This window comes from Myotis yumanensis, unplaced genomic scaffold, assembly GCF_028538775.1.
Source record: "Myotis yumanensis isolate MYYU_CA2020_CCGP unplaced genomic scaffold, mMyoYum1.0.hap1 SCAF_13, whole genome shotgun sequence".
Classification (NCBI taxonomy): Eukaryota; Metazoa; Chordata; class Mammalia; order Chiroptera; family Vespertilionidae; genus Myotis; species Myotis yumanensis.
Window position 1 is genome coordinate 57,185,554 of NW_027223764.1, and position 25,367 is coordinate 57,210,920.

At 53.0% G+C, this 25,367-nt stretch overlaps 1 protein-coding gene across 1 annotated transcript in view; it reads left to right on the top strand.

Annotated features, from left to right (window-relative positions):
- Positions 1-3,210: 3,210 nt before the first annotated feature.
- The window catches only part of FRMPD2 (FERM and PDZ domain containing 2), a 68,651-nt gene continuing 46,494 nt past the window's right edge, over positions 3,211-25,367 (top strand). Inside the window, 5 exon segments of the mRNA XM_070431942.1 lie at positions 3,211-3,225; positions 4,253-4,376; positions 11,647-11,700; positions 11,703-11,794; positions 24,342-24,545. Of these exon segments, the coding sequence (XP_070288043.1) occupies positions 3,211-3,225; positions 4,253-4,376; positions 11,647-11,700; positions 11,703-11,794; positions 24,342-24,545 (489 nt within the window).

Below are 25,367 nucleotides of genomic sequence, written 5' to 3' on the forward strand. Positions count from 1 at the left end.
GAGGGGGAAACCCAGCAGGAGCGGCTGCGAGCGGGAGGGGAACCCGCCACAGAGCCTGGGAGTGGGAGGGGAAACCCGCCACAGAGCCTGGGAGCGGGAAGGGAAACCCAGCAGGAGCAGGTGGGAGAGGGAGGGGAAACCCAGCAGGAGCGGGTGGGAGCGGGAGGGGAAACCCAGCAGGAGTGGCTGGGAGCGGGAGGGGAAACCCAGCAGGAGCGGGTGGGAGAGGGAGGGGAAACCGGCCACAGAGCCTGGGAGCAGGAGGGGAAACCCAGCAGGAGCGGGTGGGAGCGGGAGGGGAAACCCACCACAGCAGCTTGGAGTGGGAGTGAAGCCCGCCTCAGTGGGTTACACTCCCCTCTCTGCTTCGCTCCAGCCGCTGGAAGCCCTATTCTTGCAGGAATCTTCCTGCAATGGGCCTCTAGTCCTATATAATAAAAGCCTAATATGTTAAGTGTCTGGTCACTGGTCAGCCATTCAACCAATCAAAGCATAATATGCTAATGGCATGCTAAGGCCATTCAACTGCTTGCTATGACTTGCACTGACCCCTAGGGGGCAGACAGTCGACCAGTCGACCAGTTGCTATGATGTGCACTGACCACCATGGGCCAGATGCTCCAACCTGTAGGTTAGCTGGCTGCTGGTGTCCAGCCAATCAGGACTGAGTGAGACGGCCGGACATGCCCTGGAGCCCTCCCACGGTCCCTCCCTGGCTGCCCAACCTCCTGTGTCCCTCCCCGCTCTGATCATGCACTGGTGGGGTCCCTCAGCCTGGCCTGCGCCCTGTCGCATTTGGCCCGACAGTGGAATGACCGGTCGCTATGACAGGCACTGACCATCAGGGGGCAGACACTCAATGCAGGAGCTGCCCCCTGGTGGTCAGTGCACTGCCATAGAGGGAGCACCACTCAGCCAGAAGCTGGGCTCACTGCTGGCGAGTGCAGCGGCAGTGGCGGGAGCCTCTCCTACCTCTGTGGCAGCACTAGGGGTGTCCGACTGAAGGCTTAGGCCTGCTCCCCAGGAGCGGACCTAAGCCATCAGTCGGACATCCCCTGAGGGCTCCTGGACTGCGAGAGGGCACAGGCCAGGCTGAGGATTGCCCCCCCCCCCCCAGTGCATAAATTTCATGCACCAGGTCTCTAGTTAAGTAGAATACCCACTTCTCACTATGGACAAATATTATCACTCACCAAAACTGGACATACAGGAGTGGATTCAGGGATGCAAGTCAAAGTGGACTCTGAAAAGACCATCAGGAAGCAGGACTATCCATTTAAATGCAGAGCAGAGAAGGATGAGGGCCATTTTCAGGCTTGAAGAGAAGTCATGACACTTCTTCAGATGCCTGCAGACACGGTGCTCACTCCTGGTCAGCAAGACCCTGTGGGGTGGAGGTGGGGTCATACTTTTTGAATTCCCAACATCTAAACCTTGAGCCCTGGCACGTTGGCTCTCAATGGAATTTATTTTGGCTAAGTTACTATGCATTAATTCTTTGATTCTTAAAATAATGTTTACTTTGCCCTTCTATAAAAGAAACGTACTGCTACTCTCCACAACAAGCATGACAAATTCAAAGGCTAACACGGGCCAAATAAACGAGGCATGCGGCCCGCGGGCCATGAGTTTGACATACTTGCTCTACAAAGTGTAGTTTGAGCCTAAAGGAATATCTGGAAAGCGATGTAAACCTTCCTGGAGAGACCCTGGGGGCCTGGCCCCTGCTGCCTCTCTATCAGTCCTGCTCACTGACCGGATGTTCTGGAGGAAGCAGAGCACTGCTCAGAGGGGCCTGCGGGGCCAGGGGCGTGCTGCTGGAGGGTCAGGAAAGCGTGGGCCAAGGGCACAGCCTGTGGGAACTCAAAGGAAAACAGCCTGTGACGCTTTCTCTCCTCTCAGCCCTCGAGTCTCTGGCCCTGGTGATTGCCCCTGCCCCTCACATCACCCCCTTTTGCATGCGCTTTCCACTCACCTTGTGTCAGGCCACACAAGCCCGGGCACTGGGCAGCTGTTCTGGCTTACGGCCTCGGCTTATCTTGAGGTAAGTCCTCCATTAAATCCTTCCCTCTGAGCTGAGAGTGTGGTTACCCACATTCCCTGGAGCACTGACCAGCTTCAGTTAGGGGGTCTCCTTGGTTAACTAGCACAGCAATTCTGCCTTTAAAGCGAGGTGGCTGCAGCCATTGCCTGCCTTTGACTGGTTCTTCCCAACCAGCTGATGGGCCCTGGGCAGAGATGTGCTGAGGAACCAGCAGTGATCTCGTTGGAATGCAGATGCTGACTCCCGAGGCCTGGGGGTGCCTTTCCAACAAGTTTCCAGGTGGTGCCAACATGGCTAGTCCGAGGGACCACACTGAGTAGCAAGGACTGGGGTACACAGCCTCGCCAAGGCCACCAGCAGCCCCACTGGTGAAGCCATTTCTGCTCTCAAGCCTAGTTTTGCAGGTTTGTGCTGCCCTGTCCCCTGCCCTCACTGTATCCTCAACATTAATCGTGTGAGTAGCATTTATTGAGAAGCTGTGGTGTGTCAGTCACAATAGATGAATAAAGAGAACAAATAACTCACCCAAGGAGGACAGAGCAGCCCAGCTGAGCTCAGAACCTGCCCTCTCAGCCAGGAGGCTTTGCTATTTCCATTTCCTTCCTGGTTTTGTTGCTTGAGGCGAGTGTTTTCAGCTGCTTTCCGCCCAGACCTCTGCTCCCTGAGGCTGTCTGCTAAGTCCCCTTCCCCATCCTTGGTCTTCCTTTTCTTCTGGCTTCTGGCAGCTCTATTGCTAATTGCCCTTTCCCCTTGTGTGGCTGGAGGTCTCCTTGTTCCTGCATTTCCTTGAGCTAAAATGGCTGTAATAGCCGATGTCCCTGGAAATAGCGCAGGTGGTGAAGGAGAGCAGGATGGAGATGGAAAGGGCCCGCTGGTGGGGAGCTGGTGCTAGCCACACGGTCAATTTTGAGCCTCGCCCATCAGACTTACTTTTCCGTAGATGAGGGGGTGTAAAAATGTGCCTGGCTCGACAGGACACGTGTTAGACATTTTGAACAAGGGTCATTAAAGTATTTCATGCTTTCGGGTGGCAGTGTCATGTTGCATGATAGTGGGCCTCAGGGCGCAGGCAGCCTCTGATGTACGCACTTGTTACCGATTCCAGGCAGGAGTGTGGCCACACAGCGTGGGAAGGACGAGGGGAGAGGGGGCAGTGGCCCTGCAGCATGGAGATCAGTCTGGTGGGTGCAGGGGTGCAGGTCCCATAAGCTCTAAGCCTTGCTCAGGGTTGGGAACCTGAAATGACCCCATGGCACGCAGAAAGCCACTGAAGGCTTTAATGTGGAGGGAATGACACGATCGGGGTTGTGTCTTAGGAAAAGTTCTCTGCAGGATGGAGGAGGGACTGGGCCAGTGGCAAGGCTGGGAGCAAGAAGACTACTTGTTAGAATATGGGTGCTCCGGCTGGGAATGGTGGTTAGGCCAGGCCGGTGGCAGTGTGGCTGGGAGGGTGGATGGAGGGAGATTTTGGAGATGGTGATTCAGAAGGTGGGAAGTTAAGGACAGGAGAAAAGGAAGACCTGAAGGTTTGGCTTCAGCAGCTGGGTAGATGGTCAGTCATTTATTTGGGTAGGGACGAGGAGGAAGAGGAGGAGGAGAAAAGATGGTTTCAGTCCTGGGCACCCATGGGGATTATCTAATAGCACTGGGAACACCAAGCAGGACTCACCAGAGATGCTGGAGTGAAGGTGCACCACCTGGGGGTGATGGGTGGCAGTCAGTGACTTGCATGTCTAAGAGGAGAGAGGCCAGGCAGAAAGACCACCAGCATCTGGCGTTTCATTTTTTCATGTTACAAGTAATGCCACGGCACAGATCTGTCTGAGTGCACACCTTTGTCAATTAAATTCTCAGCATAGCTTCCCGAACAGGAATAACTTGATGGGAAGGGTGGACATCTCTTAGCTCCTGGTAAGTGTTGCCAAATGGCTTTCAAATCGGCTGCACCAGAGTAGGCATCCCAGCGGAACAGCTCACTGCAGCCGCGTCGCACCGAGAGGGCTCAGCACTGCCGCTAGCTTGATGGACGCTTTCCATACGCCTTAATAATGAGTTGCAGTTTCTTTTATTGTTTTTGTTAATCTCACTTCTGTTTATATACTAGTGTTGGGACCCACAGATAGTTCTCTCTCTCTTTTCACAGAAATAGTCACTTTCAGCTTGATCTTCATATCCCAGCCGGTTGTACTCCACCTGTGGGTGTTTCAGCTGGTACTGCACCTGTGGGTGTTCCAGCTGGTACTGCACCTGTGGGTGTTCCAGCTGGTACTGCACCTGTGGGTGTTCCAGCTGGTACTGCACCTGTGGGTGTTCCGCTGGTTCCACTGCACCTGTGGGTGTCCCAGCTGGTTGTGCTGTACTTGTGGGTGTCACAGTGGGAAGCAGCTTCTAAACTCAGGAACCTAGGAAGTGAATCTGGTGACTGAAGCCCAGACAAGGATCTTGACACTGCATTTCTCTCCCTCCAACCAGTCGAATGTCATGTGGGGAAATGCCTTCAGTTCTCCAGCTCTCAGCAACTCGCACAGGTTTCCTTTCAAGTGCTAGAGTGAGGGCCCTTGAATTGGTTAAGCTCCTTACAGAAGTGAAGGACCATCTCTTTTCTAGGCATTCTTTTTATTTTTTTAAAATTTATCTTTATTGTTGAAAGTATTACAGATGTCCCCCTCCCCCTTTTTCCCATTGACCCCCTCCCCTCCCAGGCCTTCACCACACTATTGTCTGTGTCCATGGGCTTTGCATATAAGTTCCCCAGTTAATCCCCCCACCCTCCCCTGTCTTCCCTCTGAAATCTGCCAGCCTGTTCCGTGCTTATGTCTCTGGATCTATGTTGTTCATCAGTTTATTTTGTTCATTGGATTCCACACCTGAGCGAGCCCATGTGATACTTACTTTTAATGATCTGCTTTGGGTGGATAGGTTTGGCTATGAACCTGCTTCACCTCTAGAGGAAACATTTAAACAAAGTGTTCGTTTTGTGCGTTTGTGACCCCTGAGCCACTTCTCAACCTGCATTCAGTTGGGACCCACTAAAGGCCCTACCATGCCTGAGTCCCTCTACCAGAGACTCAGCTCCCAGCTGTCGCTATGGGGGCGGGGAGGGTTGGGGTGGGGGAGAGAGTTCAGCTCTCTGTGGAGAGGGCCCTCCCAGGCCTGTTTGACTCCTGGGAGGAGGTGGTAGAGCCCGTCTTGCTCACTGCATTCACTGATGGTTCCCAGCACACTCACCCGCTTCTTTCACCTTCCCCTCTCCCTTGGGGGGTCCGACCAGTGACACGAATGCATGTTCCGTGGTTGCAGGCAGAAAGGTGCCGTTTAGAAGCGAGGCCCTGTTTAATGTAACAGGCCAAGGGGAGCATCCGGAGGGCCAGGCCAGAAAGCTGGCCTGCCAATGCCACTCCCGAAACTTTAAGTAGGAACAGTTACTTTACTCTTTCATTTTATTTTATTTTATCAATAGGCTTTCCTTTTAGAGCACTCTGTGTATATGCCCTTGAGGCCCATGCAAGTTGTTATATGTATTAATAGTTTGCTTTTCATTGCTGAGTAGTATTCCATGTACAGCTGTACTGCAAACTGTTGAGCCATTCACTAGATAAGGGCTTTTGGTTGCTAACAGTTTTTGGTTATTATGAGTCAAACACAAATATTTGTGTTCAGGTTTTTGTGTGGACATGTTTTCATTGCTCTGGGACAGGTGCGGGAGTGGGACGGCTGGGTCATGAGTAAGAGTTGTTAGTTGTTCTGAGTGGCTGTGTCCCACAGCCCTGCCTGACGCATCAGTTTCCTTCATCCCCACCAGTGTTAGGCGCCATCTCTTCCCCGCTGTGACGGCGGGCAGTGCTGTTGCATCCTCCTGTTACAGTGAGCAACAGTGAACATCTTCATACGCTTACTTCCAAATGTATCTCTACTTCAGCGAAATGTCTCTGTATGCCTTTTCCCCATTAAACTAAAAAAATAACAGAACTTATTCTTTTCAGAGCACATTAAGGGTTATAGCAAAACTGAGTGATAATGGACAGAGATTTCCCATAGCTCCCCACCTGCCCTTGGACGCGCTTCCCCATCACCAGCCTTCTCCATCAGCCTGGGGGATGAACTGCTCCGGCTAATGAGTATCATACAAGGAGTTTTCCTGCCCTAAGAACCCTCTCTGCTCCACCTATTCACCCCCTTCTCCCCTCAACTACTACTCTTGTAAGTGTCTCCACAGTCTTGTCTTTTCAGGAATGTTCTCTAGTTGGAATTACACAGTATGCATCCTCTTTAGCTTGGCTTCTTTCACTTAGTGATATGCAAGGAAGTTTCCTCCATGTCTTCTTATGGTTCGATAGTGCATTTCTTCTTAGCACTGAATAATGTTGCCTTTTCTGCATGTACCAAGTTTACTCACCCATTTGCTTACTGCAGGAAACCTTGGTTACTTGCAGGTTTTGGCGATTAGGAATAAAGCTCCCTGGGACATCTGAATGCAGGTTTCTGTGTAGACACACGTTTTCAACTCCTTTGGGTAGATCCCAAGGACTGCAATTGCTGGATCATATGGTGGGAGGATGTTTAGTTTTGTAAGAAACCACCAAGCTGTCTCGCAGTGTGGCTGCGCCATGTGGCCTTCCCACCAGCAGTTAATGGCAGGTCCCGGGGCTCCACATCTCTGTCAATGTTTAGCGTCAGTGTTCTGAGCGTTGGCCGTGCAACAGGGGTACATGCTTCTCCTGCTGCTGTCACTTGTGCTCCCCTGATGACGTATGACCTCATCTCTTCATGCGCTTCCTTGCCACTTGGATATCTCCTTTGGTGGTGTTATAATCATAGTCCTTTATTAAGTTGGGTTGTTTGTTTTCTTATTGATTTTTAAGGGTTCTTTGTATGTTTTGCATGGCAATTTTTTATCAGACGTGTCTTTTGGAAATATTTTCTACCAGTTTGTGGATTGTCTTCACATTTTCTTCTTTCTTTTTTTCCTTTTAATTGAATTTATTGGGGTGACACTGGTTAACAAAATTATACAGGCTTCAGGTGCACAATTCCACAGCACATCATCTGCACACTCTATTGTGTGTTCACTACCCTAAGTCAGGTCTTTGTCCATCACCATTTACCCCCCTAAACCCTCCTCCACCCCAACCCCTCTCTTCGCAGTCACCCCACTGTTGTCAGTGTCTATGACTTTTTCTTTTTTACTCAATTCCTTCACCTCCCCTCACTCAACCCTGCCACACCCCCAACAGCTGTCAGCCTGCTCTCTATCTATAAATCTGTTTCTATTTTACTTGTTAGTTCATTTTATTCATTAGAATTCATATATCAGTGAAATTGTATGGTACTTGTCAGAAATTCGTCAGCATAATGCTCTCCGGGTTCATCTATGCTGTCCCAAAGGGTTAGATCTCCTTTTATATGGCTGAGTAGTATTCCATTGTGTAAATGTACCACAGCTTTTTTATCCACTCATCTACTGATGGGCACTTGGGCTGCTTCCAAATCTTGGCTATTGTAAGTAACCTTGCAATGAACATGGGGGTGCATATATTCTTTCAAGTTACTGTTTCAGGATTTTTCAGATAAATTTCCAGAAGTGGAATCATTGGGTCATAAGGCAGTTCTATTTTTAAAATTTTTGTGACACCTTCATACTGCTTTCCATGGTGGCTGCACCAGTCCGCATTCCTAGGAAAAGTGCAGCCAGGCTCCCTTTTCTCAACACCCTTGCCAATACTTATTGTTTGTTGTTTTATTGATAGTAGCCATTCTGACAGGTGTGAGGTGATAGCTCACTGTGGTTTTAATTTGCATTTCTCTGGTGATTAGAGCATCTTTTCATATGTCTAAAGGACATTTGTATGTCCTCTTTAGAGAAATGTCTATTCAGGTCATTCATCCATTTCTTAATTGGATTGTTTGTTATTTTGGTGTTGAGTTATATAAGTTCTTTATAAATTTTGGAAGGTCATGTTGTTTACTGTTCTATTCATAGCACAGAGCTTAAAATATAATAGGTCCTTGATAAGCATTTGTTAAATAAGGGATGGCTGAAGCAAGGGTGTGAGGACAGCTTGCCGGATAAGTTCAGGGCCACTGCCCCAGGGCCCATGCCAGGGAGTGGCCCAAGCTGGACACTGGGAAGCCTGGGCCCAGGTGAGGCTCCTAGGCTGGGCCAGGCTCAGGGGAAGGAGGTGGGCACTGGAGGCCAATAGAGAGTCCCCAGGAGGCAGGATGCACCACATTGTGGACTAAGGGGAACCTAAGGAAGCTCTGGGATGGGCCATGGGCCTCAGATGGAAAGGAGACTCTCAGGCAGTAGAGAACCATGGGGGCCTCAGGGAATGAAGTCAGCGCAAAGGACTCCGCCCATGGAGGGTGAGCCCTGGAAAGGCGCATGGAGATGCACCCATGGCTGAGGCTCTTCCCGAGCCTCCCTGGGGGAGGACAGGGCTCACTGTGTGGTGGGACCCATCCATCCTTCAGCAGTTAATGACCCTGTTTAGTCCACGGTGCAGTGGTACCTCAATCACCAGACTGTTATACAAACTGGAAGAGAAGCCCAGAGGCATCGCCATGTGCAGTGAAAGGCTCCGGGTGACAATTTCATAGACAGAGATGAGCACAGGTGAAGCATCCGGAAAAGTGACCGACCCGCAGGCGCGTAGTAAGTACCTGTTGTCCTAGAGCTGTGGTTCTCAAAATTCCTAATGCTGCGACCCTTTAATACAGTTCCTCATGTTGTGGTGACACCCAACCATAAAATTATTTTCGTTGCTACTTCATAACTGTAATTTTGCTACTGTTATGAATCGTAATGTAAATATCTGATATACAGGATGTATTTTCATTATTACAAATTGAATATAATTAAAGCATAGTGATTAATCACAAAAACAATATCCTATCTAATAATAGACAAAGATGGTAATTGACCGTACCTTCACTACACCGCCCATTGGCTAATCAGCAAGATATGCAAATTAACCCAACCAAGATGGCGGCCAGCAGCCACGCAGCTGAAGCAAGCAGGAGGCTTGCTTGCACCAGTGATGGAGAAAGCCAAGGTTCCCTGCCTGTCGCGGCCTGGCTCTGAGCTCCAAAAGCAACAAAGTTTCAATTATAGAAGCTAAACAAACCCCAGATACCTGCTTTCAGCAGGCTGTGGCCACAGAGCTGGAGCAAGCAGGAGCCTGGCTCTCAGCTCCAGTGACGGCAACAAAGTTTCAATTATAGAAGGTAAATAAATCTCAGAATAAAAAGAAAAAGAAAAAAAGGAGAGGCTGGGAGCTTCAGTCGCCGGCCAGCCTGAAAATGGCCCTCAGCCCTTCACCCAGACTGGCCAGGCACCCCAGTGGGGACCCCCACCCTGAAGGGGGTGTGACCAGCTGCAAACAGTCATCAGCCCCTCACCCAGGCTGGCCAGACACCCCAGCGGGAACCCCACCCTGATCCAGGACACCCTTCAGGGCAAACCAGCCGGCCCCCACCCATGCACCAGGCCTCTATCCTATATAGTAAAAAGGTAATATGAAAACTGACCCTAACAGCAGAAGGACTGGGAATGACTGGTCACTATGACACACACTCACCACCAGGGGGCAGACGCTCAATGCAGGAGCTGCCCTCTGGTGGTCAGTGCACTCCCACATGGGGAAGCTCTGCTCAGCCACAAGCCAGTCTGATGGCTGCCAGTACAGCGGTGGTGGTGGGAGCCTCTCCTACCGCCTCAGCAGTGCTAAGGATGTCTGACTGCAGCTTAGGTCTGCTCCCGCTGGCAAGTGGACATCCCCCGAGGGCTGCCGGGCTGCCAGAAGGATGTCTGATTGCCAGTTTAGGTCCAATCCACCGGGGAGCAGTCCTAAGCCAGCAGGTGGTCATCCCTTGAGGGGTCCCAGACTGCAAGAGGGCACAGGCCGGGCTGAGGGACCTCCCCCCCCTCACCGAGTGCACAAATTTTTGTGCACCGGGCCTCTAGTGTAATTATATATCTGTTTTCCAATGGTCTTAGGTGACCCCTGTGAAAGGGTCATTTGACCCCCAAAGGGGTCGCGACCCAGAGGTAGAGAACCATTGTCCTAGAGGAAGTACCAGTTGGCTGTGAAACGGAATTTTCACTAGGACACAGAGATAACAATTTTAATGTGAGGGCGGGGGGTTGAGAGAAGTCCCTGGAGTTTCCCCAGTACTTTGTCTGCATTGAAGTACAGGGGTGTGGCTAGAGCTGCTGGAGAATTCAGAGGCCGGTGGTTTCCAGGCCTCGATGCCAGCCCACCCCTGGGAGCAGGTCCTGACACTCAGCTGTGACACTGGGTGTGGGACAGGGGTCTTGTATACAGAACAGTGAAAGGTACACATTTTCTCCTGCGGTAGATCATGCATGTGCTTTGGAACAAGTGGGACAGTTTTGGTTTGTTTTGCTTAATGGAAAGGATAAGGAATACTTTGCTGGCACTGACTCCTGGGTGCAAGGTTGTGTTTGCTGTGAAAACTGTCATCCTGACACATCCACAACAAGGGTCTGACTGGGGATGGTCAGTTCCGTGGATTTTTAGATGTTAAACTCCCGGTCTCCCTATCTCCCCTAGAGGGGGAGAAAAACATCTTGGGCATTTACCTGGTAAGCATTTGTTAGTGAGGTTTCGGGATAACTCTCTTTAGACAAGTTTAACCAGCTGATGAAAGCTGTTGGATTCAATTTTCAAGAAAGGAGGTGGAAATGTGATACGTTCTTTCTTTGGATTTGCTTTAAAATATTTTTGTAAGGGTGATGGTTGCAACTGTTTTAAGTTTTATTTGTAAAACTAGAGGCCCAGTGCATGAAATTCGTGCACGGGGGGGCGGGGGGGAGTGTCCTTCAGCCCAGCCTGCACCCTCTCCAATCTGGGACCCCTCGGGGGATGTCCGACAACTGGTTTAGGCCCATAATGCCTAAACTGGCAGCCGGACACCCCTCTCACAATCCGGGACTGCTGGCTCCTAACTGCTCACCTGCATGCCTGCCTGATTGCCCCTAACTGCTTCCCTGCTGTCCTGATTGACACCTAACTGCTCCCCCACTGGCCCAATTGCCCCCAACTGCCCTCCCATGCAGTCCTGGTCCCCCCCAACAGCCCTTCCCTGCCAGCCATCTTGTGACAAAGTGGGAGTGGCCATCTTGTGATGACGTGGGGGTGGCCATCTTGTGGCGGCCATCTTGTGATGATGTGGGTGGCCATCTTGTGACACGAGGGCATGAGGGTCAATTTGCATATCACCTCTTTATTATATGGGATAACAGATACAGAGACCCAACAACAAATGTGTAGCTTAGTGAGTCATTATAAGGCAAACACCTTTGTAACCATCATGCAGGCCCAGGAATAGAATTTTGCCACCCATTCCAGAAGCCCCTCACTACCCTCCGTCTCAATCACAGGGCCATTGCGGTCGGCACCTCTGTAGCACATGCTGCTGTGCACGCATGCATCCTGGTCGCATTTGCTCCATTCCGTGTTTGCCTGGGCCAGCCCTCAGCCCATCCCAGCGGGGCTGCTGGAAGGCCTCCCCTGGGCACTCCCCGGCTGGCCAGCCAGGCAGTGGCCCAGTCTCTACACCCCGCTCTGCCTGGCTTTCAGGCTCCGCAGACTACGTGGTCTGCCCCCGGCTGACCTTGCTTTTTGGGTTTGGAAGTCTTCTTTCCTTGGCCATGCATCTCACATAGAGGCCGCTCCTTTCAAGGCCCCTGAACTGCTACGGCGACAGAGCAACAGCGAGCAGCCTGATGTCCCTTAGGTAAGGCACATGGCGTCTCCTCTGGGGGAGGCCGGGCCCTGGTCATCCCTAGCTTTCAGCTCCCAGCTCCCAGCTCCCAGCTCAGCTGGAGGAACTCAGAGGCAGAATGTGTTTAAAGAGTGTTATTCCCAGGCTTTCCTGCCATCAGTTTATTAGCTCTTAGATGAGAATAAGTCAACATTTCTGTGTCCCGATGTCTATATTTGTAAAGTGGGGTTGATGTGACTGAATCCATTCATTTATTACGAATGTTCAAGAAGTCCTGCGCAAGCTGTGGGTGACCGGTCTGCACACTGGAACCACTGCAGCATGTAGCAAACCCTAAGAAGGACCCAGCAAGTAATCAAGGTGGAGCTTATCTAGAGCATAAGTAAAAATTGATTTAGCTGTAAGGTTTATTTTGTACTAGAGGTCCAGTGCAAGAAATTCATGCACTCGGGAGGTGGGGGTGTGTCCCTCAGCCTGGCCTGTGCTCTCTTGCAGTCCAGGAGCCCTTGGGGGATGTCCGACTGATGGCTTAGGCCTGCAGGGAGTGGGCCTAAGCTGTCAGTCGGACATCCTTAGTGCTGCCGCAGAAGTGGGAGAGGTTCCCGCCACCACTGCTATGCTTGCCAGCCGTGAGCCAGCTTCTGGCTGAGCGGTGCTCCCCTTGTGGGAGCGCTGACTACCAGGGGGCAGCTCCTGCATTGAGCGTCTGCCCCCTGGTGGTCAGTGCGTATCATAGCAACCAGTTGTTCCGCCATTGGGCTGTGATGACCTTTGTCTTGCCTTGGATGCATTTCTGCTTCTGAACAACCAGAAGCTCTCGCAGACATCAGTTTTGATTTTAAAAAAGAAGAAAATTCGAGGAGAGCATGATGTGAGGCAGGTGCACTGCACTGAGCAGGGCACAGTGGGTGTTGAATTGAGGGTTTTGTCCCTTTGTCCTGTCCTTTTGTGGGAAAAGGCAGATCTAGATTCTGCTCTTCTTAGGTGCATTCTGAGGGAGGTGCATTCTGGGATCAGAGAATCAGGCCTTGATGGCTCCCAGGGCTGGCGTGTCTGGGCCCACGTGTCTCCAGGTGAGGTCACACAGTGAAAGCATCAGAGTCCCATTGACAGTGGCCCTGGCTCTGTCACCCGCAGGCAGTGCCCATATTCCATGTCCCTACACCCTTTCCTGTACTGCCAGGATCCCTTGGGTGAGTGCCTGGACTCCTGTGTCTATCACAGACATGGGTGCCTCCCAGGTTCCCTCTATTGGGTCTCCTGGGAGGTGCTCCACCCACAGCATGCTACCACCTACCCTCCGGACTCCGCTAAGAGGCTGCATCCTGAGCCGCGGAGCTGGTCTCAGCGGCCACTGCAGGGCCTGCTGATGAAGCCTGAACATGCACGGAGTTAGTTTTCCACAGGTGAACCTTCACCTACAGAAAGTGAGAGGCGGGCAGGCTGCGAAGGGGCACGCTCCCTTCCTGCTGCCCTGCTGGACCGCTCTGAGATGGGCAGGTCGTGCAGGCCTCCCAGAGGAGTCCTGAGTGCCAGGTGGCTGGCGGGATCGCCCTGCACCTCACATCGGTCTTTGTCTTCCTTTCCCTTTTCTTCTCTTTGCCCTGGGTTTACCGCTCCTGAGGGAAATGCCAGCATTTCATCCTTGTCTCAGGCTCTGCTTTCTACAGCACCTGAGCTAAGACCGATCCTGAGTGCTCCTGGGCCTTCCCTGACGAGGAATAGACAGGACTCCCCTGACTGAGTGACTTGTGAAGTCTAGTCACTGCTCAGAGCCTCTTGGAGCTGACCTGAGCTGGAGAAGAGCTGCCCGCTCCCTCCTGCACATGCTCCTCCGGGCAGGGGGCGAGGGCTCCAAGAGTGCCCTGCTACAGGAGGAGGCTGAGCTAAGACTGGGCCAGCACTGAGAGTCAGGCCAGGAAGATGGGGTGTGCTTGAACTGGGGGAGGGTCAGTGTGGGAGGACAGAGTCCTGAATGAACCAAACAGCAATTCTGGTTGGTGGTTTAACTCTCTGGGCTTATGAAACACAGCACATGGTAATGTGGCTTACGGTGGCAGAAGCCACCAGCACCAAACCCTGTTTATTAGGCCAAGAGGCAGGGTTACCTGGTCATCTTCTCTCACAGCTTCCCTACCAGTCAGCTCTGTTAATTGCTGTTCTCCGCCATTCACCTCAGGTTCCTCTCTTCACCCAACTTACCTTGGGTCCTGTGTGTGTGTGGAGGGCAGGGTTGGGGGTGGCCAATGAGGATGGTGGTCCCAGGAGATGCTGTGCCCAGAATCCTCCCCAGTCCTGGGCCCCATTCTGAGGTTGGGAGGATGTACCCTGCCTCCTTCTCTCAGTTCTAACAAGCACATTCCCTCACTGCTTGGAGCATTAGTCCCAGGTGCAGGAAGAAGGTGTGGGCAGGTGTCTAACTATAAGTCACTCATGCCACCCTCACCCCATCCCATGCTCATGGCAGACATCACTAGCTGACTATGGTGCCCTTCCCCAGGACCCAGGACCCTTCAGATCCTCTCCCACCTGCTGCAGGTGGGGTCTACCTGAGGGCTGGGTTTGGGTTTGGGATGAAGTCAGTTGTCATTTGGCCCTTGGCCTTGCCTGGGAAGCTTTAGGCCAGAGCCCCTGGAACCCCAGTGAGGCACCGAGGTGGGCGGTGCCAGACGCTGCTCTGGCATCTGTGCTCAGGATCATTTCTCTGGAAATGAGGTACAGCTTGTGAGCTTCCTGGCAGGTGCTAGTCACACTCATCGGGGGTGTTGGGTGGTGTAAGGGTTTTAAACAAAGTACAGAGCTAATCGGCACATGTGACACTGGACACGTGCCCTTAACCTAGAGGTACCCAAACCCATGTCAAACCCATTTGTATTTAACTCAGTGGATTGTTCAAGTAGCCACGCATTTTACACACCAAGTTTTGTTAATTCAATGTCTCCCTTCCCAGGTCCCAAAAATCACTTCCTTAAAAGAGAGATCTTAAGGGGAATATGCTTTGTCAGTTATACTAGAATCCCAATAATAATCTACACTAATAAAAGAGAAACATGGTAATTGGCGTACGACTGCTACCCTTCCCATTGGCTAATCAGCGTATCCTTATGCAAATTAACTGTCAGCCAAGATGGCGGCCGGCAGCCAGGCACTGAAGTGAGCAGGGAGACTTGCTTCCTCCAGGAACTGCAGACTCCAACGTTCCCCGCCTCACTTGCCGGCCTCTCAACTGCAACTCTAAGCAACTATTACTATGTTGCAAATAAGAAGCTAAACAAAACGAAAGCCCCAGACCGCAACATTGTATCCATGTTTTCAGCAGCGAGGCCTCAGAGCTAAAGCTGGCCCAGAATAAAAAAAAAAAGAAAACAAGGAGCAGTTGGGAGCTTTTAGTCAACTGCCAGCGGGAAAACAGCCCTCAGCTCCCCCTCACCCAGCCTGGCCAGGCACCCCAGTGGGGACCCCCACCCTGATCCAGGACACCCTTCAGGGCAAACCAGCCAGCCCCCACCCATGCACCAGGTCTCTATCCTATCTAATAAAAGGGATCAGCAGAGCAGCGAGGCTCCTGGCACTGGGATCAGCGGAGCAGCAAGGCTCCTGGCACTGGGATCAGCGTGACGGGGCAGCGCCCAAACCTCCTGATCAGCCCTACTCTGTGCCTGATAGGGGGGAGCTCCCCAATCCCCCGATTGCCCTGCGGCTCTGTGTGTGACAGGGTGCAGCGCACCAACCCCCTGATCGGCCCTGCTCTGTGTATGACAGGGTAGAACCATAACCTCTCCATCGGCCCTGCCCTGAGTGTGACAGTGGTGGAGCCCCAACCCCCTGATTGGCCCTGTTCTGTAGGTAATAGAGGGTGGCGCCCCAATCCCCCTCCACGGGCCTTGCTCTATGTGTGACAGGGTAGAGCCATAACCTCCCCATTGGCCCTGCCCTGAGTGTGACAGGGTGCAGCACCCCAACCCCTTGATCCACCCTGCTCTGTGTGTGACAGGGGGCGGTGTCCCAGCTCCCCTATCGGCCCTACTCTGTGAGTGACAGTGGGGAGCTCCTCAACCCCCTAATGGGCCCTGCTCTGTGAGTGACAGGGAGCAGCGCCCCAACCCCCCTGATGGACCCTGCTCTGTGAGTGACAGGGAGCAGCACCCCAACCCCCCTGATGGACCCTGCTCTGTGAGTGACAGGGAGCAGCGCCCCAACCCCCTGATTGGCCCTGCTCTGTGAGTGACAGGGGGCAGCGCCCCAACCCCCTGATCGGCCCTGCTCTGTGCGTGACAGGGGGTGGCGTTGCAACCTCCCCATTGACCCTGCCTTGAGTGTAACAGGGGGCAGTGCCCCAACCCCCCAATCAGTCTATCCTAAGCGTGACTGAGGGTGGCATTGCAACCTCCCAATCCGCCCTGCTCTGTGCATGACAGGGCGGCACCCCAACTCCCCAATCGGCCCTGCTCTGAGCCTGACCAGGGGTTGCACCTAGGGATTGGGAGTGCCCTCTGCCACCCGGGAGCAGGCCTAAGCCAGCAGGTCGTTATCTCCTGAGGGGTCCCAGACTGTGAGAGGGCACAGCCCAGGCTGGGGGACCCCTTCCCCCCCCCAGTGCACAAATTTTTGTGCACCGGGCCTCTAGTCTACACTAATAAAAGAGAAACATGGTAATTGGCGTACAACCGCTACCCTTTTCATTGGCTAATCAGTGAGTATATGCAAATTAACTGTCAGCCAAGATGGCGGCCAGCAGCCAGGCAGTTGGAAGCGAACATGAGGCTTGCTTGCTGCAGACTCCAACATTCCCCGCCCCACTTGCCGGCCTCTGAGCTGCAAGTCTAGGCAAATATGTACTATGTTGCAAATAAGAAGCTAAACAAAACCTCAGAAAACAGCCAGACTGAAAGCGAGCCAGACCAAAACATTGTATCGATGTTTTTAGCAGCGAGGACTCAGAGCTAAAGCTGGCCCAGAATAAAAAAAAAAAGAAAAGAAAACAAGGAGCGGTTGGAAGCTTTAGTCACTCGCCAGCAGGAAAACAGCCCTCAGCCCCTCACCCAGACTGGCCAGGAACCCCAGTGGGGACCCCCACCCTGATCCAGGACACCCTTCAGGGCAAACCAGCCGGCCTCCACCCATGCACCAGGCTTCTATTCTATCTAATAAAAGGGTAATATGCCTCCTGGCACTGGGATCAGTGGAGCAGCGAGGCTCCCGGCACCGGGATCAGCATGACAGGGGGCAGCACCCAAACCCCCTGATCGCCCTGCGGCTCTGTGTGTGACAGGGGGCGGGGCCACAACCTCCCTATCCGCCCTGCTCTATTCGTGACAGGGGAAGACACCCCAACCCCCTGATCAGCCCTGCTCTGTGCCTGATAGGGGGAGCTCCCCAATCCCCTGATTGCCCTGCTGCTCTGTGTTTGACAGGGTGCAGCACACCAACCCTCTGATCGGCCCTGCTCTGTGTGTGACAGGGTGTGGCGCCCCAACCGCCCCCCCCCCCCCCCCCACGGGCCTTGCTCTGTGTGTGACAGGGTAGAGCCATAACCTCCCCATTGGCCCTGCCCTGAGTGTGACAGGGTGCAGCGCCCCAACCCCCTGATCCGCCCTGCTCTGTGTGTGACAGGGGGCAGCGCCCCAACCCCCTGATCGGCCCTGCTCTGTGCATGACAGGGGGTGGCGCTGCAACCTCCCCATCGACCCTGCCTTGAGTGTGACAGGGGGCGGTGCCCCAACTCCCCAATCGGCCCTACTCTGAGCATGACTGAGGGTGGCATCGCAACCTCCCGATCCGCCCTGCTCTGTGCATGAGGGGGTGGCACCCCAACTCCCCAATCGGCTCTGCTCTGAGCCTGACCAGGGGCTGCACCTAGGGATTGGGCCTGCCCTCTGCCACCCGGGAGCAGGCCTAAGCCAGCAGGTCGTTATCTCCCGAGGGGTCCCAGACTGTGAGAGGGCACAGGCCGGGCTGGCGGACCCCCCTCCCTTCACCCCCCGAGTGCACAAATTTTTGTGCACCGGGCCTCTAGTAATAATAATAATAATAATAAGGCACTTATTGAAGACTTAGTATGATCCAGAAGTGACAAGTCGAGTGGCTCAGGACAGGGATTCTGGTCATTGGCTTTAAGTCTAGGCTTTAGGTCTTACTTGGGCAACTCCCCTAACTTGCTTTGCTTTAGTTTCCTTCTGTGCAAAACGGGGACAATGAAAATACTTACCTCACAGGATTGTGGTGAGAACTAAATACGTCGATGTAAATAAAAGACTTAGAGCAAGTGCTCTCTGCCCAACAATAACAATAATTATTATTGCCATCTCCAGGTACTCTTACTCCTCAGGAGTCCCCGGGCAGAATAATCACTTTAAAGACGAGGAAACTGAGGCCCAGAGGAGTCAGGCGATGCTTTTCACTGAACCACGCTGCTTCTGACAACAAATGATGCTTTGAAATCAGGCTGAGTCCAGTGTGTCCTGTACACATGGCGTTGGCTACAAGAAACAGTGGCTGAAGCTCAGATATGGGTGTTTACTTAATGAGACGCCTGGGGATGGGTCAGCAGCTCAGTATGTCTTCAGGAGCCCAGGCTGTGTGTTTCCACTCTATTCTCTGGCTCTCTGTTCTTCTGCTTGTTGCCTCGTGGTCATAAGACGAGGGCAGTGAGTCCATGTATGACACCATCTTCAAGGCAAGGACGTGGAGGAAAGAGTGGGACCAGTCGCTGGTGTTCTATTGTCAGTAAAGCAGAAGGTTTCTCAGAAGCTCTCTAGACTTGCCTTTGTCTTTTGTGAGAATTGGGTGTCATGGTCACTATGGCGTTTAGCCACTAGAGCCGGAGCCCACATTTTAAGAGAGTTGCGGATGGTTGTTGTTTACCCAGTGGAGGTGGAGTTGTTTTTATTGGCCTGTAACATGCCGTCTAAGTAAACCAGTGAGTTTGCTCTGGGGGTTCACCTGGGCTTCCCCCACTGCCCGCTCCCGGTCAGGTGCTGGCCTAGGACCCTCCTATTCAGACATTTGAGAGCCGTTTAGCTGGGCCCTCCTGGGTAAGTCACTCAGAAGTGACCAGTCTGGGGTCTGGACATAAACCCACTTGGGAGGGTTTGCCAGCCAAGCTGTCACCTGGACCTGGCATTCCCTGGGGAAGTGACCCTCAGGGAAGGGTGAGTGGCCGTGGGAGTCCGATTCGGCTGCAAAGATATAGGCACCGGGGCCCAGATGAGGTTGCTTGAGTTTTTTTAGTGTTTGGCACTTCTATATTTCTTTACCAAGGCCTGGTACTTTTTATTATCAAGAGCCTCTTGTGCCCCCTCCCCTGTGTGGGTAGGAAACGTGGTGACAATTAGCTGGCTTATGCCAGTGATGGTGAACCTATGACACGCGTGTCAGAGGTGACATGTGAACTCATTTGTTTGGTTGATTTTTCTTTGTTAAATGGCATTTAAATATATAAAATAAATATCAAAAATATAAGTCTTTGTTTTACTATGGTTGCAAATATCAAAAAATTTCTATATGTGACACGGCACCAGAGTTAAGTTAGGGTTTTTCAAAATGCTGACACGCCGAGCTCAAAAGGTTCGCCATCACTGGCTTATGCTTTAGGAGGCCATTTCTCAAAATCATTATATCGATTTTTGCCTTCTCCCCCCCCTTTTTTTTCCTTGAAGTTGTGCTCCCCTAAAATGTTTTAAGCACTTAATTTTGCTTTTATATTGTTAATTGTTTTTTATTAAATCAAACCATTAATAAAACATTTTGCTAACCTGGAATTAATATGTTTTATCGAAATCAGACACTGGCGCTGGGTGGTGACAGCTGTTTGAACTTCCATGGACACCTCCTTCCCTCTCCCCAGCGATGTCCTACAGGACTCCTGGGCCAGGCAGCTTGCCAGGAGTTCTCAGCTTGAGGGCGGAGCGTGGAGAAAGGGGCTGTAGGAGCAGGCCTGGGCCATCAGCAGGAGGCACTGGGTGAGGGGGAGTGGAAGGGCACCCAGCCAAGGGGAGGTGCCATGAGGAAGCAGGGCTGGAGGCAGTGGCGGCTGGTTCCCCTCCCTCCAGAGGGGCTCCAGTGCAGACTCAACAGGAGCTGAAGTCTTGAGCCTGGCGTGATGGAGTTTTCCAGCTGGCATCATTACTGTCAAAAGGCAAATGAGGCTCCACTTATTCCCTCACAGTCAGCTCAGCTGCCGAAACAAAATACTATTCACAAGCCTGATGCTTATTTCTCACAGTTCTGGAGGTGGCGTCCAAGGCCAGGGCCTGAGCACGACAGGGGAGGGATCACTTCCTGCCAGCAGCCAGTCGCCTTCTCAGTGTGGCCACACACAGCAGAGGGAGCTCTGGTCGCTCCCTCTTCTCCTTACATTAATCCCTCCATGAGGGCCACCCTTAGGATCTTTGCTGGGCTCTGGGGAATATGAAGATGAACTAGTTAAGTGTGTGCATTGCAGTGTGGTTCTAACCTAAGGTCCCTCTTAAAAGCAGTAATATACTGATTTACTGAGTTATCATGATCATCATCAGCAGCAGCAGCAGCAGCCACCTTTATTAAGAGACCATTGTGTACCTGCCATTGACCTAGACATTTCCCAGTGTTAACTCACCTAAGCATCAAACCAAAATGCACGGTTGATACTCACATTTTCTAGGAGAGACTCATGTGGCAAGAAAGTGGTAAAATCTAAATTTGAGCCCAGGTGCATTTGACTCCAAGGCCAGACCCAGATCCAGAGGGAGAGTGAGTCCCTCTGTCCCTGAGGCCACGAAATCCTGCCATTCTGTTGCATTGGTTCTGAAAGGGTCACGGGCCTGCCCTACACCAGTCCCTGTGCAGGGAGAGGCTATGCACTGATTGGCTGGACTTGAGTGGCATGGCCACCCTGGGAGCCAGGGGTAGAGCTTACACTAAGCAAAATGCCTTGCCCTGTGCTGCTACATTGGGGGTCTTGCCCTGTGCTTCTATATTGGGGGGCCTTGCCCTGTGCTGCTACATAGGGGGCCTTGCCCTGTGCTGCTACATAGGGGGCCTTGCCCTGTGCTGCATTGGGGGCCTTGCCCTGTGCTTCTATATTGGGGGGCCTTGCCCTGTGCTCCTATATTGGGGGCCTTGCCCTGTGCTCCTATATTGGGGGCCTTGCCCTGTGCTGCTGCACTGGGGGCCTTGGGAGGAGAAGGGCTCTGACAGTTGGAGAGGCTCTAAGCCAGGGGCCCAGCGAAGCGGTTGACATCCTTGCTGCAGCCTCCGGTCTGGTCCAGTGTGTGGCCACGTGGACAGGGGAGGTGGCTTCCAGCCGCTGTGCTAGTCCATCCTTACAGACTCCACGGAGCAGAATGGGCCGCGTTTTGGAGTCAGACGGAACTGGGTCCCAACCCTGCCTGTTTCGGTTAGTCGCTACGTGCGTGACTTTGGGCACGTTATCTCTCTGAGCTTCAGCTTCTCATCTGCAAAATGGAAACAATAACAGGTCCCTGCAGAGCCCCGTAAGGTGGCAGTGGTTCTGCATGTATGCCCCCGCATGTAGCAACTGCTATTTGCAAACGTCCTTCGCCCCCGGAGTTAGGAGTGCTCTCTACAAAACCACACGAAGGCCCAGCTTTCAGCCTCAGGATTCGGGCGTGGGATGTAAAACTGAGACCTTAACTCTGGAGTTGGTGGACGCTGTGGGCCAGGTCCCCTGCAGGCAGCTGGGAGCCAGAGTAGACTCAGCCCAGGTCCTTCTGATGGGCTCACTTGTCCCAAGGCTCAGCGGCCCAGACCTGTCTGTGGGTGGCCCATTGGTGCCTCCCTGTGCTGTCCAGTTTCTGACTAACCTCACCCAGCCCCTCCCTTATTGATCTCATCCTCCAGCTCTGTCTCCTCTCCCAGGCCCTGCCCAACCTCAACCTCTCCCACTGCCCTGGGGTCAGAGTCGTTCTGAGAGCTCGGATGCTCCCGAGTGGCCCCCAAAGGCAGACCTTTTCCCTGGTGCTGTGTGTGGAAAGGCAGCGGGTCACACCAGCATTCATCTGTGCACCCACTCGCTCATACTGTCTATGGATCTCGATGGCCTGTGTCTTCTGCAGCCACCTGGTGACGGTTTTGGACAGCTCTGTGTGACCCTCAGGGCTGGATCCCACTCGCTCATACTGTCTATGGGGCCCTGCTCTGTGCCCGGCATCCTCTAAGCCTGTGTCAACCCTGCGGAGCCAGTGCAGTTCCCATCTGCAGTCGAGAAACATTCTGCGTGTGAGGGAGGGGAGCTGGTGAGAGCCCCGCGAGGACCCCTTCTCAGCCTGGCTTCCCTGCGCTGCAGCCACTGTGGTAGGCAGGTCAGAGGGCACTGGGAGACTCAGAGGGAGAGCCCCTCCCTGCGAGTGTCAGCGGTGCCTAGACCAGAAGGCTGCCTGTCCAGAGTGCGGCGGGTATTCCCCCGCGGCTGCAGGGGCTGTGGGCAGGGGCACAGACCGTGGGCCCAGGAGGACCTAGTGTGCCCTCCTAAGGGGCTTGCGTTTTGTTTGATAAATGGTTCTGGTGACGGAAAAAAATAATTTGAAAATCACTGTAGTGAAAGATTGGGAGCACGGATGAATTCTAAGCCGGGAAGTGACATGATTACATTTGCATTTTAAAAAGAGACAAAGACAATTTGGTATAAAAATAAATCTTGTAAATCACATCATTGCAGCAGAACAGCCTTCCCCTGGGCGCCTCCCCTGCAGCCGTTTCACGTGCGGAGAGGAGCCGGTGTTGAACACTGCCAGGCTGCATCCTGCTCTCTCACCCGATGGCCCGTGTCTTTGGCAGCAGCCTGGTGACGGTTTTGGACGGCTCTGTGTGACCCTCAGGGCCGGATCCCACTCGCTGGCTGGTAAGAATGCTGAGCATCACCTAGAGGTGCCATCGAAGTGGTAACTGCTATTGTGATTCCAGTTTCTGATCTTCCCTGTTAGTCAATGACATAGAAACCCATGCTGCTGCTGGAGCTGTCTCAGTGCACGCGGACGTCTCCTCTTGGACATGTTCCTGGCAATGAGATGCTGGGCTAAAGGTCATAAATACTTACAAAAAGTTTAATAGTTTTCAGTTCACAGCAATGGAAGGAAGGCACAGAGAGTTCCCAAATGCCGCCTATCCCCCTCCCCCAGGCTCCCCAGTTTCAGCATCCCCCGCAGAGTGGTACATTTGTGACTATGATGGGTCTACACAGACACAGCATAACCACCCTAAAACCATAGTTTACTGTCGGGTTCCCTGTTGCTGTTGCATGTTCTATGGGTTTGGACAAGTTTATAATGACAGCTATCTGGATCCTACAGAGTAGTTTCACGGCCCTGAAAGTCCTCTATGCCCCTCCTATCCGTCCCTCCTCCTCCCACAACCCCTGGTAACCACTGATCTTCTCATGTCTGTATGGTTTTGCCCTTTCCAGAATGTCATATAGTTGGAACCCTGCGGTACTGAGTCTTTTCAGATGGGCTGCTTTTACTTGCTCATATGCATTTACTGTCCTGCATGTCTTTTCATGGCTGGTAGTTCATTTCCTCTTAGCTGGATGGACAGTTTATTTATCCCTCCCCCTGAAGGACATCTTTGCTTCAGGTTTTGGCAATTGTGAATAAAGTGCTCTGCACATCTACATGCAAGTGTCTGTGTGAACAGATGTTGTTACCTCCCGAGGAGCATGATGCTGGATCGTACGGTAAGGGTCTGTTTCGTTTTGTAGAAATCGACACAGTGGTTTGCCTGTTCGTGCGCTGCAGCCTCAGGGGGCTCATCTGGCGCAGGTGGGGCTGTCAGAACCTCCCTTGTTCATGGGGCAACTTCTGATCACCTGCTGTGGACAGTGTCACAGGCAAGAGCTCCCTGTAGGAGGAGGGGACAGTGCGCCGGGAGCACACATGCATAGAAATGCCAGAGGAATAAAGAGAATCAGCGTTTCAGCACCAGGGCTTGCTGTGCCTTGGGGAGTGGTGTGGCGCATGGCATGTGGGAGAGCTTGGTGACCACATCTTGTTTCTGTCACTTACAAGCGGTGTGACCTTGGCCCCGGTGGGCGACGTCCCTCCTTGGCATTGTGCTCATCTTGGCAGTGGCAATATTAATGCCGCCCCTGCAGGATCTCTGTGAGCGCCAGGAGAGCTGTGAGTGCTGACCCACTGGCATACAGAAGGGCTCACCAACGGGTGGTTCCTCTCTTCTCTCCCTTCGATTCCTGTCATGTGATTGGCCCAGCCTCTAGCATAGAAAAAGGTGTGCCGGGGGGCACTCTGAAGGAGCTCCTTGCCCCGGGGGCCTCAGCTGGGTTTGTTTCTTTTTCATGTTTTTATTGATTTTTAGAGAGAGAGGAAGGGAGAGGGATAGAGAGATAGAGAGATAGAAACATTGACGAGAGAAACAGCATCCATCAGCTGCCTCCTGCACACACTCCTACTGGGAATCGAGCCCACAACCCGGGCATGTGCCCTGACCGGGAATAGAACTGGTGACCTCCTGGTTCCTGGATCGATGCTCAACTGCTGAGCCACGCCCGCCGGGCCCTCACCTGGGTTTGACTGCAGCAGACTTCTGTTCCGCCCAGAGTGCCGCAGAAGGCGACCAGCCTATATCCCGTTCCTCAGCATCTTGTTCCCAGCGGGCAGCAACCAAAGCCAACTTCCACACTGAAGATTTCATCCCAGCAAGTCTGATCGAGAAGATGACTGCTTGCGGGACCCAGGTCCCTGTCTCAGCAATGCGCCGCCACGGTCCCCTGCTGGGGAGAGGTGGCCAGGAGTTCCTCAGGGTGAGGCCTTGGCTCCCTTGGAAGGGGTGAGAGTGCTCCAGGGCACGCAGCAATCCCCTCTAAAGCCACCGCTGAGGGCTCATGTGCTCAGAGCCACGAGGAGGTACAAGCGAGGCCGGGAGAAAGGAAGCTCCAATGCCCCCGGGGGCAAACAGAGGCTCCTGGAAGGAGGTGGCATTGGAAATGATCCCAAAGGATGGGCAGGATTTAGTGGCCAGGCTGGGTATGGCAGGACCTTTCTTCAACCTTAGGCTCATAGTCACTGTTCTGGGAGTGTTTCTCGTAGATGACATGTGGGACAACTGAAGTGCAAGGTTGGGGTGTGAGCCCAAAGCAAAGCCATTGGAAGACTCCAAGTTTGCACCGTCCAGAAAACTGTCCTCAGCACAGCAGATAGTGTGGTCCATGCATCCGGGCGCCCCTCTGGTCCGCTCTCTCCTCAGTCCTGAGCAACGGGAGCAGCATTTCAGGCCCCATGTTGTGGGCACAGAGTCTACAAAGAATAGGCTTTGCTCACTCTGAGACTCACGCCTGCTGGAGCCAGGCTCTGCGGGCTGTGGAAGTCCATGCGGCCTGCCCCAGGGAGTGCCCAGAGGCCTACACTGCAGTAACTGCCCAGAGACCAATGACAATAGCGGTTACTCCCCCCTGCGGATGACTCCTAAGGCCCTGGAGATAGAGCTGGCAGCATGTGGGAGGGGCCCCAGGCTCCTCCAGGCCAGGGTACTTGGTGGCCTTTAGAGTTGGAAGCGGTTTCAAAAGGAAGCTCCGAAACTTGCACATTTCTCTGTACAAAGTCTCCTGAGACAGATAGAAATATTC